At 51.1% G+C, this 13,329-nt stretch overlaps 1 protein-coding gene across 3 annotated transcripts in view; it reads right to left on the minus strand.

Annotated features, from left to right (window-relative positions):
- Positions 1–12,738, minus strand: part of KSR1 (kinase suppressor of ras 1) — a gene marked incomplete at its 5' end in the record, with an annotated part of 140,722 nt that extends 127,984 nt beyond the window's left edge. For all 3 annotated transcript variants that reach the window (XM_081109593.1, XM_081109592.1, XM_081109591.1), the window contains one exon: positions 12,508–12,738. In XM_081109593.1, coding sequence (XP_080965719.1) covers positions 12,508–12,738 — 231 coding nt within the window. The remainder of the gene's footprint in view (positions 1–12,507) is intronic.
- Between the last annotated feature and the right edge of the window lie 591 nt (positions 12,739–13,329).

Consider the following 13,329-nt stretch of genomic DNA (forward strand, 5'->3'; position numbering starts at 1 on the left):
ATGAACCAGGAGGTCACAGTTCAATTCCCGGTCAGGGCACCTGCCCGGGGTTGTGGGCTTGAACCCCGGTGTGGGGCGTGCATGAGGCAGCCGATCAATGATTCTTTCTCTCATCATTGATGTTTCTATCTCTCTCCCCCTCTCCCTTCCTCTCTGAAATCAATAAAAATATATTTGAAAAAATAAAAACACACAACTGGGCAAGTCTATCTCAAGTCAGCCATAACTGAGGGAGGAGGACATGGGGAGCCTAAATTATTACCTTCCTAGGATCTGGCCTCCCCTGCCCACTTGGCAACAAGCTCACATGAAAGAAACCCAAGAAGCCAGTTAACTTTTGTCAAAGCTCAACAGCACCGGGCACCCTGCAGTTTATGAATCATCCGGCCTCCTCCAAACAATATGGCAGCCAGCGCCATCCACGAGGCCCTTTTCCCAGAACCGCCACGCATCACAGCTCCCCAGGTGAGTACATTGTAGGCTGTCCAAAGTTGAGTATCTTGAAGCCTCTGCTCAGACCTCACGTGCCCTCGTTGCCCTGCCCTAAGAGAAGACAAGACAGAAAGCACAATGTCCAAGTCTATGTTCCCAACAAGAGTCACAAATCAGAGCCCCCAGTCGGGGCAGATCGGGGCAGGGCCGAGCAGCTCGGTAAGAAGGGGGTTTCCCATGTCTACTTCTCAGGCTTAGTTCCCATAAGTGATGCCTCGATACTCATACCTGGTATTGGCAGCCTCACTTCTGAGGTGGCAACCTCAGTGCCCTGGCAGAGGTCCAGGGTATCCTCGCCTGGCAGGCTGAGGCTGCCAGACCTTACAGGAGAGAATGCGGTTTCAGTGAACATGATGAAAGCGGGCAGCATAGAGCAAGCTTGGTTCAAATCAAGAAACACTTCCCGAGTTCCTGCACACCTCAGGATGCAGAGATGAGTCAGCTGTGGGCCACCGGGGGCCTCCATTCACACCTCACCCGCACCTGGTATTGTTTTACTCATCTACAAACGCCACCTCTAAGCTGACGTTCTCATTCACTCTAATATCCTCACTGCCAAGCACAAAACTGGGGGGGCAACAACTATTGGTTGAATTCGTATATTAATTCTTTAATATGGCACCAACTTTAGGGGAACAGCCCCACGCTCCCACCTACCTCCCTGACCTCATGGCTAACCACAATCCTCATGGACCACCACTTTCCATTGTGCTCCAAGCACACTGGCCTCCTTTCCGGTCCTTGAACACACCAAGCTCATTTCTGCCCCAGGGCTCTTGCACATGCTGGTCCCTCTGCCTGGAATACTCTTCACCCAGGCTTTCACAAGGCAGCTGCCTTCTCACCCTTTAAGACAGCTCACATGTCACCTTCTCTGGGAAGGAGTCTTTACAAACCACCTGATCAGAAGTAGCAACCTTCTTCCCACCCCCTCACTCTAACCTACTTACAGTTTTCTTTTTCTCGTGCCACTTTTCTCTGTCTATGGGTTTGTTGTCCATCTTTCTCTTTCCGTTAAAGGAACTACTCTGTCTTCTTCACTGCTGTTTTTTTCCAGTACCTAAAACAGTGCCTGGCACACAGCAGGTACTCAATAAGTAGTTACTGGATGAATGGACAGGAGAGGTAAATAAAGAGCAAATTCAAGATGGAAAATGATTTGCACACCTTAAATATTTGATCATTTTATTTGGCAATTATATGTCAATAAAGCTGTTTAAAAAAAAAAAGGAAATGATTTAACAAGGCTAAAAGGGAGAAAGGCACAGAGGCCAAAATGAGTTGCAAACAAAATATGAGATATTCACCCAGGAGTACAATTTTTAAGATAGCCATCATTTGCCCTGGCCGGTGTGGCTCAGTTGGTTGAGTGTCGTCCTGTGCACAGAAAGGTTGCTGGTTCTATTCCTGGTCAGGGCACATGTCCAGGTTGCGGGTTCAATCCCCAGTCATGGTGCATATGGGAGGCAATCAATCAATAACTCTCTCTTCCTCTCTCTCTCTCTCTCTCTCTTTCTCTCTCTCTCTCTCTCTCTCTCTCTCATCAATGTTTCTCTCTCTTCCCCTCACCCTTCCTCTTTCTCTAAGAAACAATAAGAACATTTTTTTAAAAAGACAGCCATCATTCAAATACCATGAAATGGAGAACAGTTCAGCAACTATTACCACAAAACATATCCATGCTCTTTGACCCAGTAATTCCATTCCTGGGAATTATCCCAAGGAAATGAATTCAGAACAGGAACAAAAAAATAAAGAGGCGCCTGTACAAAGATGATTCCAGTCACGTTGTTTGTAACAGCAGAAATCTGGAAACAACCGAAATGTCCAATAGCAGGGGAAATGCTTTGGCAAATGACAGCATATCCACTGGATGGAATATCATGCAATTAAAATGACCAAAAGGGAGATAACAGAGAAACATGGACAAGTGTTTTAGAATAATGCTAAATCAGAGGGAGGTTAAAAAACATACTTAATTACTAGGCACTGTCCAGCACACCTTCCATATCTCAGCAACTCCTCAAAAGAGTCTAAAATAAACCATTCTTCTCCCGCATAACTAACAAGGTTCAGAAAGTTAAGACTCTTGCCTAGGGTTGCAGAGCTAGCAAGGAACAGAGTCAGGATGTGAATGTGACCCTTTCCACCCAGAGACCGTCCATTCCTAGGATGACATCATGATTGTGTTTGGGAAGCCAAACTCAGAGATTGGATGTACCAGCAGAAAGTGACATGGTCCTCGAGAAACACTTGTGAGAGTACAGTAAAAAGCAAAATAAGCCCTAGCTGGTTTGGCTCAGTGGATAGAGCATCGGCCTGCAGACTGAAGGGTCCCAGGTTCGATTCCAGTCAAGAGCACATGCCCGAGTTGTGGGCTGATCCCCGGTAGGGGGCGTGCAGGAGGCAGCTGTTCAATGATTCTCTCTCATCATTGATATTTTCTATCCCTCTCTCTTCTTTTCTGACATCAATAAAAATATATTTTTTTTAAATGTAAACTCAGACCTAGGCATTTCACCTAAGAATCACCAGGGCCTGGCCCAGGCTATGGGTCTGGAGCTAAAGGCCATCAGTCTTAAAAAAAGTTTTATTCTACGCTAACAGATTTTTCCAGCTGGGAGAAGAGTTTGCAAATGCAAGTCAGGCAAGTCTGGGTTCAAGTCACAAGTTAGTCTCTCCTTAGCTGTGTTACCCTGGGCAAGTCACTTAGCCTCTCTGTACCTCAGTATCTTCAACTGTAAAATGGGGATAACAATAGAAACTTCCTCACAAGGTCGTGGTGAGGAGTAAATGCCACACAAACTCCAAACAAAAGGGCCAGGCATGGAGTAAGCTCGCAGTAAAAGTAAAAGTGAGTTATTATGACACTTCCATTTTGTAACATGCAGAAATGTTCACTTCGGAAACCACAGGTCCATTTGATCTGTTATCTGGAGAAAATAAAAGGGGCAGAACCGGCATTCTATGTCTGAGACCTCAGACAGTGGTGGGAGCACACATCGAGGGCATCTGGAGTGGCCCCCGCCAGCCCAGGCCTCCCTCCGCCGACCAAGGGGCTGGAGAGAGCTCCTCCTTTCGAAAAGCCAGCGCCAGAAACAGGAAGCTGCTTCCTTTCCTTTCCATTCTGAGCCAGCATTTCCTTTTTTGTTTTAAAAAGCATTCCTTGTCTGTAGCCCAGCCCTTCCCCTGCCCTGGGCAGCCCCAGTCTCAAACACACCCACAGACATCTGCATTTCTCTTAGATTTTCTGCCCACCATCTGGGTCATGAGGTTCCTGGCCGACCCTGAGTGAGTATGCCCTTGGCACCAGGCTAACTGGCATACAAGGCCGGGAGGGGGCAGGACACAAGGACTACAGGCACAGAGACCTCCCTGGACACCTTGTGGGAAGGATTTAGTGACATATGACTTTAAGAGCTAGTATAGCAACCAGAGCACACTCGGCCTCCCTTTGTAAAGCACTTCCCTCCAGGAAAGGCAATCTTGAACTGCTGGGTAAGTGTACAGGGTCACCAGCCTCTTCTCAACCCACCCAATTTAAACTGGAACCTCAAATGGGACCTCGGTATCATAAAAACAACAGTAGCTGAAACTAAGCCCACAATTTCTCGACTCTTTCCCTCTTCATGGCTTGCGGCAACGTTTTCCTAACTATGCTTAGGTGGAAAAAATAGGTTTAGGAACGCTTGCTGCAGGACTTCTCAGAGCCTTTAAAACGGTAATCATCATCTTCAGGAATCTCCCAGAAGGAAGTGGCTGATGCAACACATTCTCGACTCCTTGAAGCCCTCTTTCACAAGAGCATCTTGCCGAAGAGAGTATGGGAAAGGATGCACTAAGCCCTTTCAAGGGTCCCAGTCCGGGGGGCGGCACGATCCTCAAGGTAGCACAGACTGCATGAGAACATTCAGGTTACTTTTTAAATAGGACCTGTAACTTTTTTTTCTTTCTGAACAGCAAAAACTGGGTGCACCATGAGTGAAGTTGGTCCTGCTAATCCATTATCAAAACCAAACCCAAATCAACTGGCTAACCTGGGACTCAAAACCTCTGGGTGCCTTGCTGAAGAAAGCCCTCCACTCTGTAAGCAGCTTATCTCATCAGCTTTGCATAAAGCAAAACTCCGCTGGTCAATGTTGCAGACTCAAGCCTATAATTTATGCTGCATGAAAAGTTATTTTTCTTAACCAGAGCTGGGCTATTCCATATAGTGCATTATGCTTTCTTTCCCTTTTCTTTTCTTTTTTAATTTTAAACACAGGTCTTATTTCATTCTTGCCATTATTCTGAAGGTGGAAAAAAATGAAAGAGGGGAGAAAAACAGCAAGCAAACAGGGTGACTTCTGATCCATGGCACTGAAAGGCAATCCACCAGTTAAAACACACTGAGGCCAGGACGACAAACACAGGTATATATAAATACAACAGAAGGTCCTATTGCTATGCCCGTCTTACAGTTGAAGATACTGAGGTACAGAGAGGTTAAGTGACTTGTCCAGGGTCACACAGCTAAGGAGAGAATAACTTGTGACTTGAACCCGGACAGTCCTGCCTGACTTGCATTTGTAAGTTTTAATTTAAAGTGGCAGCTCTTTAAATGCAGATAAGAAACAGTCATGCCTGGGAATAAATGACAAAGTATTTTTGATCCCAGAGTACACCCCTGCATCTCCACCTGCGGTCTGGAATAGGGGAGAAAGCCACTGAATTAAAAGGTTAAATCTTCTAGAAGCAATAGTATTTATAACATTATCTTGACGTTAAAACCAACACCAATGTATTATAGTAAAGAATGCAAAACCTGCACAAATTTAAGACAAACACTGGGCCCTAGAAGAACAAGGGTTCACCCACCCAAGTCCCAAGGGATCTTTCAGTAGAAGGATGAGAAACCCTTGAAAGTTCACAGTCAGGTTTGATTCAAGGACCCTCTCCTAATCCACCCAGGGGCCCCCACTGCTGCAGGCAACCACAAAACTAGAGCCCACAATCCTTGGCACGTACGTAATCCAGAACCTCAGCCCCGGGGGCCAGGTTCTGTCTCCTGTTAACACTCCTTGACCTCCGGGTGGACACGGATGCAGTAGCAAAAGGGTTAATGCATAGAGGCTGTCATTTTATAAATTCTGGCATCCCCGATGAGGAGGTGGGAACACAGCAGCCCCTAAAGATGTTAAAGAACAGGACTGACGTTCAATGTGTTCACACACTTCGACCCAGCAAATTCCACTTCTAGGAATGCAGTCATGCACTCCCTGAATGGCCAACAATGGGGAACTGGTTCGATGAATCTGTGGTATGACCACACAAGGCAGCCACTAACAGTGACGCTGCATATCTATGTGTATTGATGTATAAGGTGATGCACATGCTAAACACATACATTTGTATGCAAATGCAGAGGGTAAAAAAACGCCAGAAGAATACATGCACAATGTTACTCGTGTATGTTGTTTTGCATGTATGTAGCAATACATACAAAAGAATTAACTCTGAAAAACAAAGACATTCCTATCGGGCGTGACATTCCAAAGATGTGAAGATTACCTCCCATAAGCCAAGACAAAGGTCAGACCACTTTGGGAGCAAATTTGCAATCTTTACTATGGAGGAGGGTTCTACCAGTTGGAAATGAAGGGCCCCAGAGGGCAGAGCCACACATAGCAATCCCTGTCTCTGGGTCTCCACTTGGAGGACAGCTACCAGGAGAGCTGCCCAGCCCAAACTGGACCGTGACATGAGAGAGAAACAAGCTTTTATTCTGGCTTTTAAAAACAATCGATTGAGAATGGGAACCCTGGGACTAAATTCCCGCACCTACAATGATCGAAGAACGTCATACTATTGCATTATGTCAATCAGTCAACATATCCTGCCATTAAAAAAGAAAAATCTGCCCTAGCCGGTTTGGCTCAGTGGATAGAGCGTCAGCCTGCGGACTGAAAGGTCCCAGGTTCGATTCCGGTCAAGGGCATGTACCTTGGTTGTGGGCACATCCCCAGTGGGGAGTGTGCAGGAGGCAGCTGAATCGATGTTTCTCTCTCATCGATGTTTCTAACTCTCCCTCTCCTTTCCTCTCTGTAAAAAAATCAATAAAATATATTTTAAAAAAAAGAAAAATCTGAGTAGCAATGTGCAATGACCTACATATTTTCCAAACAGAGTTTAAGGTCATATAGCTATTTCTCAGGAACATATTAAATATTAGCTATCATGAAAGAAAGACTAACTCAGAGAGGTGGCATGATGGGTGATTTTCTTTTCTTTTACTCATCTGTGTTTCCTTTTTTATGGTGGACATGTATCATTATGTGTATTTTATAGTATTTTAATAGAAGCAGAAAGGTATAGGCTATGCTGCTAATCAGAGAAATTATTCAAAAAGAATAAATTACAAGTAACTTAATCTCTCCGCAGCTTCTCGTTTCTCAGAATGAGCCCAGCACCAGGCGGTGGTATCACTGTGCTAACAGGGACCTGTCTTTGAGAGCGTGCGGGGCTGCACGTTAGGGAAGCAGCCCTGAGCCTGCGCTCAGAGGCCGCACAGCCTGTGGTGGCCACCGGCAGGCCCAACCACCTGGAATTAAGCCAAGAGCCCCTGGGCCGGCCCTTCTTTTTGGCCACTTCCTTAGGCTCAGCAGCCATGACCCTGAGCAGAATCCCCCACCATCGTTTCTAGAGGCAACTGGGAAGTTCAGAACATGAAGTCTGAAGACCAGTCAACCCACGTTCAACCATCTACCCAATCCGTCTCTTAATCCCTCTGAGCCACAGTGTCCTTATCTGCAAAACGGGGGGTCCTTGTGAGTGTTAAATGGGGCGACACATGCCAAGAGCCTAGGGGAGTGCTCAACACAGAACAGGTGAGCAAGAAAGTCTTTTGTCCCTTCTCTGTTCTCACGATGCACCAGTTAATCCCATAACCCCACAGGCACCTGTGCAGCTGTCCCTCTAACTGAATGGAGGAAAAGATTCTAAGCAGCCTGTTCTGAAAGGATGTGTTATTAAAAAGCACAGCTTAGGGAACTTGGCCACAGACTTTGTTACTTCCCCCACCACTGCAGACACGGCCACGAAAGACGAGGGCCTCTGCAGTCCTTCTCCAGACCACAGCCAGCAGGCAGGGCCAGCAACTGGGGGTATGCAATACCGCTTTCCTGGACTTGGAGCCAACCCAGCGGAGAAGGAGGCATTCCTAGCACTGTCCCTGAGCTCCTGGCCTCCCTCCAGCATCACCCAGGTCTCCCCAGGCTCAGGGAAACTGCAGGTGCCTTGCCAGGCAACCCCCAAGGTATGCTGGTGGCAAGTTTCATCAAGGAAAAAGTTGCCAAGGCGAAAGCTGACACCAAAGGGGACAGCGCCCAGCTCTGCACCTCTTCAGGGATTGCAGGAGTAAAAACCTCCAGCAGGCAGTTAAAACTATGGTGATGGAGTGGAAGCAGAGAAAGGCCATACTCCAAGCAGTTGCTGGGTGGGGAAAGGGAAACCCGGTTTCGCTCTCAGTTCTGCCAGGGACCTGTGACCTGGGACAAGTCACCATCAAGACTGGAAATATTTTTCATTAAAGCGAGGAGGTCAGCATCGGCCTGCAGAATGACGGGTCCTGGGTTTGATTCCAGTCAAGGGCATGTGCCTCGTTTGCAAGCTCAATCCCTGGCCCTGGTCAGGGCGCATGTGGGAGGCAGCCAATCGATGTGTCTCTCTCACATCCATGTTTCTCTCTGCCTCCCCCTCCCCATCCCTTCCACTCTCTCTAAAAAACACACCAGGAAGTCGGTCTGGCCAACCGTTCAGTCACATTCCCAATTCCTAAGCACTCTTGGCAAGCCAGGGCACTGGAGCTGCTACTGTTTGCCTGCCTGGCTCCCCCATTAGACTGAAAGTGTCCCAAAGACCTAGAGAGCATCCTACCTACCTCGGATCCTTGCCAGGGTAGCTGTCGCTAGGAGCTCAGCAGGCAAATCAGTAATAACTGGAAGGTTTGTGGAGTGAATACATCACCATGACTGCCCCAACGAACTGATCTGTGGGGACAGTTGGCATCCCTTTCCCTTCCCAGATGATTGGGGAACAGGGGGAGGGGCCACAGGAAGAGCTCAGGCCCTCCCTCCACACAGCAGGGGTCTGACCTTGGCCACAGCAGAGCTGAGTGAAGGTCAAACCTCCCTGATCTTTCCAGGAGCAGCAGGGCCCCCAGGGAAGTGGCCAGCTCCCCAACGTCCCCTCCCCAGTGAAGCCAATGGGAAAGGCCCTTTGGGGACCCTTTCAAATCCAGGTCAGCCTATTTAGGGGGGGATTTTTCTCCAGAAGAGCACAGGGGGGGAGACTCAGTGTGCGAGGCCTGTCTCTGGGAAGTACCAGCAGGCTGGCAGGAAAGCGCAAAGTTGCAGTGTCCACAAAACATGAATCTCCGCGAGGTGCCACTATCTCTCCAGTGCCCAACACAGACTCGGCCCAAACAGGACAAATAAATGAGGGAATGAACTGGTGCGGGGCTCCAGGCCTGGCTGCCAGGCCGGCTAGCAGTGTCCATAGGAGCACATCTGAGGAACGAAAACACTTTATCCTGCCTCAGCGGATCCTTCAGGCCCCGAGGAGGGTCTGATGGAGATGGGACACAGGCTCCGCTGGGATGAAGCAGACTCACAACCGCTGTTGACAGATTCAGACTCGGGGTTCAGATTTCCTCTCCCTCCCCACGTAGAGAAAAACTGTGTGTGACACGCATTTGGTGGAACTGCAGGTAATTTCATCAGACGGAGAAGGGCCCAGCACACTGGCCGGCAGGTAGGAGGCAAACATGAAACCTGGGTTCCTTCCACTCCTTTGGAGAGTCATCACAGGCAGCTGGACACGCTGACCCCCCCCCCCCCCCACACCGGCACAGTCTGCAACCTCAGGCGGCAGCAGCAGCAGCAGCAGCTAGGCCTGGCCACCGGCATCAGGGACCCCCCAGGGCATCGCACGCACCGTTTCTCCCACTGAGCGCTCATTTAATGGGGGCCAGAATGGGCTGGAGTTCCTAAGATTCTGGGAGAAGTCTGGCGCGGTTGCGAAAGCCAACCTCCAGTCAAGCCCTTTTTCAAAAGCCAGGAATCCAATGTTGCAAGCACGGTCTCTGGTATGAGAGGAGACTGCAGAAGAGGAAAGAAAACCAGAGTGGGCATCACCACTGTCCCATGGGACTCACCACAGGCCGCTGGGATGGCTTCCTAGCCTGTGTCACCCGCCGCTGGGAAGTAAGAGCCAGCCATATAAGTAGCTTCCCTTAAAGGGGACCTGTGGTTTGAATGCCCCTGGACCCGCACCGGGAAAAGTCTATAAACAGAATCTCTCAGTAAAAAGAGTGGGAACCTACAGACTCACAACAACCCTGTGGTTTTCAGCAGTCTCATGCCCATTTTGCAGATAAGGAAGCTTGAGATTCAGAAGTCTTGGGACTTGCCCAAGGTCACACAGACAGGACTCAGACTGGAAATTAAAGCCACGGGCTCTTCCATTGGCTACACTGCCCCATCAGGATTCTTAGAGTAATAAACTTCCCATCTACTTTATCAGTTTAGCAAATCTGGACTTTAGAACCATCTTTAAGCAGAAAATAATCTTTCTTTTTGTTTTGGTTTTCTTTCTTGTTAGTCTTTTTTTTTTAATTAAATGTATTGGGGTAATATTAATTGGTTAAAAACATGAATTTCAGATGTACAACTTTATAATCTGTATATTATGTGCTCACTACCCGAGTGTCACCTTGTATTTGACCCCCTTTTACCCTCTTTGTCCTCCCCCCTCCCACTTCCTCTCTGGTAACCACCATTCTGTTGTCTGTATCTGAGTTTGGCCTTTTGTTTATTAAACAGGGATATTCTTAAACAGGGTTATGTATAACAAATGCTGACTCAACCCCACTGAGGTCCCTTCACTAAACCACAGAAGTGCAGAGATCCCCTCTGGCCTCCCTTGTTTAGGTGAGGATGAGGCCTCTGGGGGAAGTGATTCCACCAAACTAGCTCCTGGGATCTAAATCCCCCCGCACCCCCAAAACAACCGAAGTCCTGCCTTTTCATGGAGAAGCGTGGACCTGAATCCACAAGACAATGGAGAGGACAGAGAGCTGGGTATTGGTTCCAGTTCACCCTGCAAATCCCTTTCGGGCCTTAGGAAGGGTTTCTGGCCACCTGACTGGATCATCCAAAGAAACACTCAGGAGGAAGGCCACTGAATAAACCAGCTCAGAGACCCAAGTAGCTGGATGCTCTGGGTGTCACGATGCCACACCTTGGTGACAATGAGTGACACTGGAAGTCAGGGCACCATGCAGGCAAAGCGCCATTTCCAGAGGACAAACGGCGAGCGGCTCTCCGGCATCCGCTCTGTGAACCAGGAGCACTTCTGAGCGACATGAGGACAATCCGAGAGAGGCCAGCACAGAGAACGTCCTCTCATCCCCGCAACACAGGCTGCTGGACAAGGACCCCTCCCCTCCCGGAACTAAGCCACATAGGCCCCGTCTTGTGTCGGTTTAAAAACTGAACTTTCCTGGGCAAAAGCACATCCGCTGTGTTCAAGAAACCAGCAGCCCTCGCCACTTGGAAAACAGCAGCCTGCCCGCAGAAGGGACAGTTGTGCGGAGTGTTGCTGGTTGGCTGGTTTTTTAAGCAAAACCCTGGTCGGTACTGCAACAGCAACTGTAACAAAAATCCTAATAGCCAGCGCTGATTGCATGCTTCCCACGCCCCTGGTTTTATAGCTTTGAAGAAAATAAAACTGAAGGAGAGAAGTCACCATCGAGCAATCTGGATCAAACAGGGATTCCGGTTTATGGCGTGCACAGAGGACCGGGTCTTGTAATAATTACAACAAATCACCGCTGGCCCTATGACAGCTGGCAGCGGCAATCAGCAATAAGGGGAGGGAGGGGGGGGGCGGATGGGAAATTAAGATTCTAATAAAACAAAACATCCCCAGATCGGCAGAAGACCAGACGTGGCAATGCAAGGGGGTGCTCCTTCTTCAAGTCGGGGTTAGCTATTCACTGGTCTCTGGATGCCACAGCCTTCCCAGCCTCTGGACAAAAGCAAGTTGGGAATACACCCGTTTCCCTCTATTGTGTATGGGGGGGGGGGGACTCCCCCTTCTGAGAACCCAACAACCCTTCTTCCAAATCCTTTTAATACTGCACTTCCCAGCTATAATTTGAGAGGAGGGCAGGCATATCTTATTTCTTCTTTACACGGGGGGGGGGGGGGGGGGGGGGGGGCTGTCTCCACCAGAGGCCCTTAAATAGTGTCATCTTCTCACCAAAGGCTTGCTCCCCAGCATAATCCTTCCTAAACCAAAATCCAGTGTTTGGGGGGGGGGGCGTTGTCGGTGGGTGATTACACTTTGAGCAGTGAAACGCTGTGGAAAGTACCAAATGCCTGAAGAGAAAAAAATGCAGTTTCAGCAAACACTTTTTTGAAAGGCGGCACACAAGAACCTGGAGGAGAGGAAAGGAAGGGACGAGACAGAGCACGGGGCGTGAGGCGCAAGCAGAGAACCACGGGGCTCTGCTCACACTTCAGGGGGACCCCCCACCCCGCTCCTCACCCCGTCACCCCGGCCCACGGCTGCCGGGCTCAGTCACACAGGGAAAAGTCCAGCGTGTGACTCAGTGGGAGAATGAGCCCTGCGGCCCTGCAAGCTGGAAATGGGGTGGGGGGCGGAGGTGAGGGGGCAGGGGGTGTCCGCGCAGCCCACCCCGCCCACCGGCTCCGGGAGCCTCCACCCCAGTTCCCACGCCGCCCTCCCCCCAATGCCCGCCCAAGGTGAAGGGCTGGGCTGGGGTCCTCAACCTGCCGCATCACCGAATGGAGGAAGGAGAGGAAGCTCAGACCAGGCGACCTGGGCTCAAGGATGCAACTAGGAAAGGAGTGAACAGGGCACGAGGGGGGGAGGGGGTATAGGGGCCGCTGACCCCCGCCTTCTCGGGCCCAGCCCGGGTCCCCGAACCCTCCCGCGCCGCGGCCGCGTTACCTCCAGGGTCCGGATCTCCTGCTGGGTGAGGTCGTTGGACACGGCGCACTTGGTGCGCAGCCCGCGCAGGCTGCCGATGGAGATATCGATGAGCTTCTGGAGCTGCCCGCACTGCTGCAGCGCCCGGCTGGCCGCGGCTCCGGCGCCCCCCTCGGCGGCCGCCGCGTCCCCCGCGCCGCCGCCCTCCTTCTTCTCCCCCATCGCCGCCGCTCGCCGTGCCGCTCTATCCATACCTCGGCATCGGGGCCGCGGGGTGGCTGAGGCGGGGAGCCCGGGGGCGCGGGCTCGGACGGGAATCCCCGAGCCGGGAGGGTTGCACGAGGAGCGCCCCTGGGTGCTGCGGGAGAAGGGACGCGAGTAGAGCCGGCGACGGAGCCGGCTGCTCCCGCCCGCCCTGCAGCGGCGGCAAAGCGAAAGCCGCGGCGACCCGACGGCTGCGGCTCCCAGAGCCTTTAAGTGGCAGCCGGGGCCGGGTCAGGGCAGCGGGGCATGCTGGGACTTGTAGTCCGCGCCGCGCACCTGCCTCTCGCAGGCGCCTCCGGAGCCCCCGCCCGCGCGCCCTTCGCCTGGAGCCGTGTGGTCCCTCCGCTGTGGACGCCGGCGAGGCGGGAGCGACCTCCTCTGCGTCCCGAGTGGCTCCGCGCTGACTCCTCCCCCGGGCGCCCAGAGCCTGGGAGCCTCGTCTCCCCGCCCATCCCTGTCCCCCACGCCGGCCTCCAGTCCAGGGGCTTCCCGCGACCCCCGGATGGGGCGGGGCAGGGGCCGGGTGTCCCTTGAAACCGAGGAGGTTTTGCATCCTGCCATTCCTCAGCCACGGCCAAA

The sequence above is a fragment of the Myotis nattereri genome (genome assembly GCF_964212035.1).
Source record: "Myotis nattereri genome assembly, chromosome: 16".
In the NCBI taxonomy this organism is placed as follows: Eukaryota; Metazoa; Chordata; class Mammalia; order Chiroptera; family Vespertilionidae; genus Myotis; species Myotis nattereri.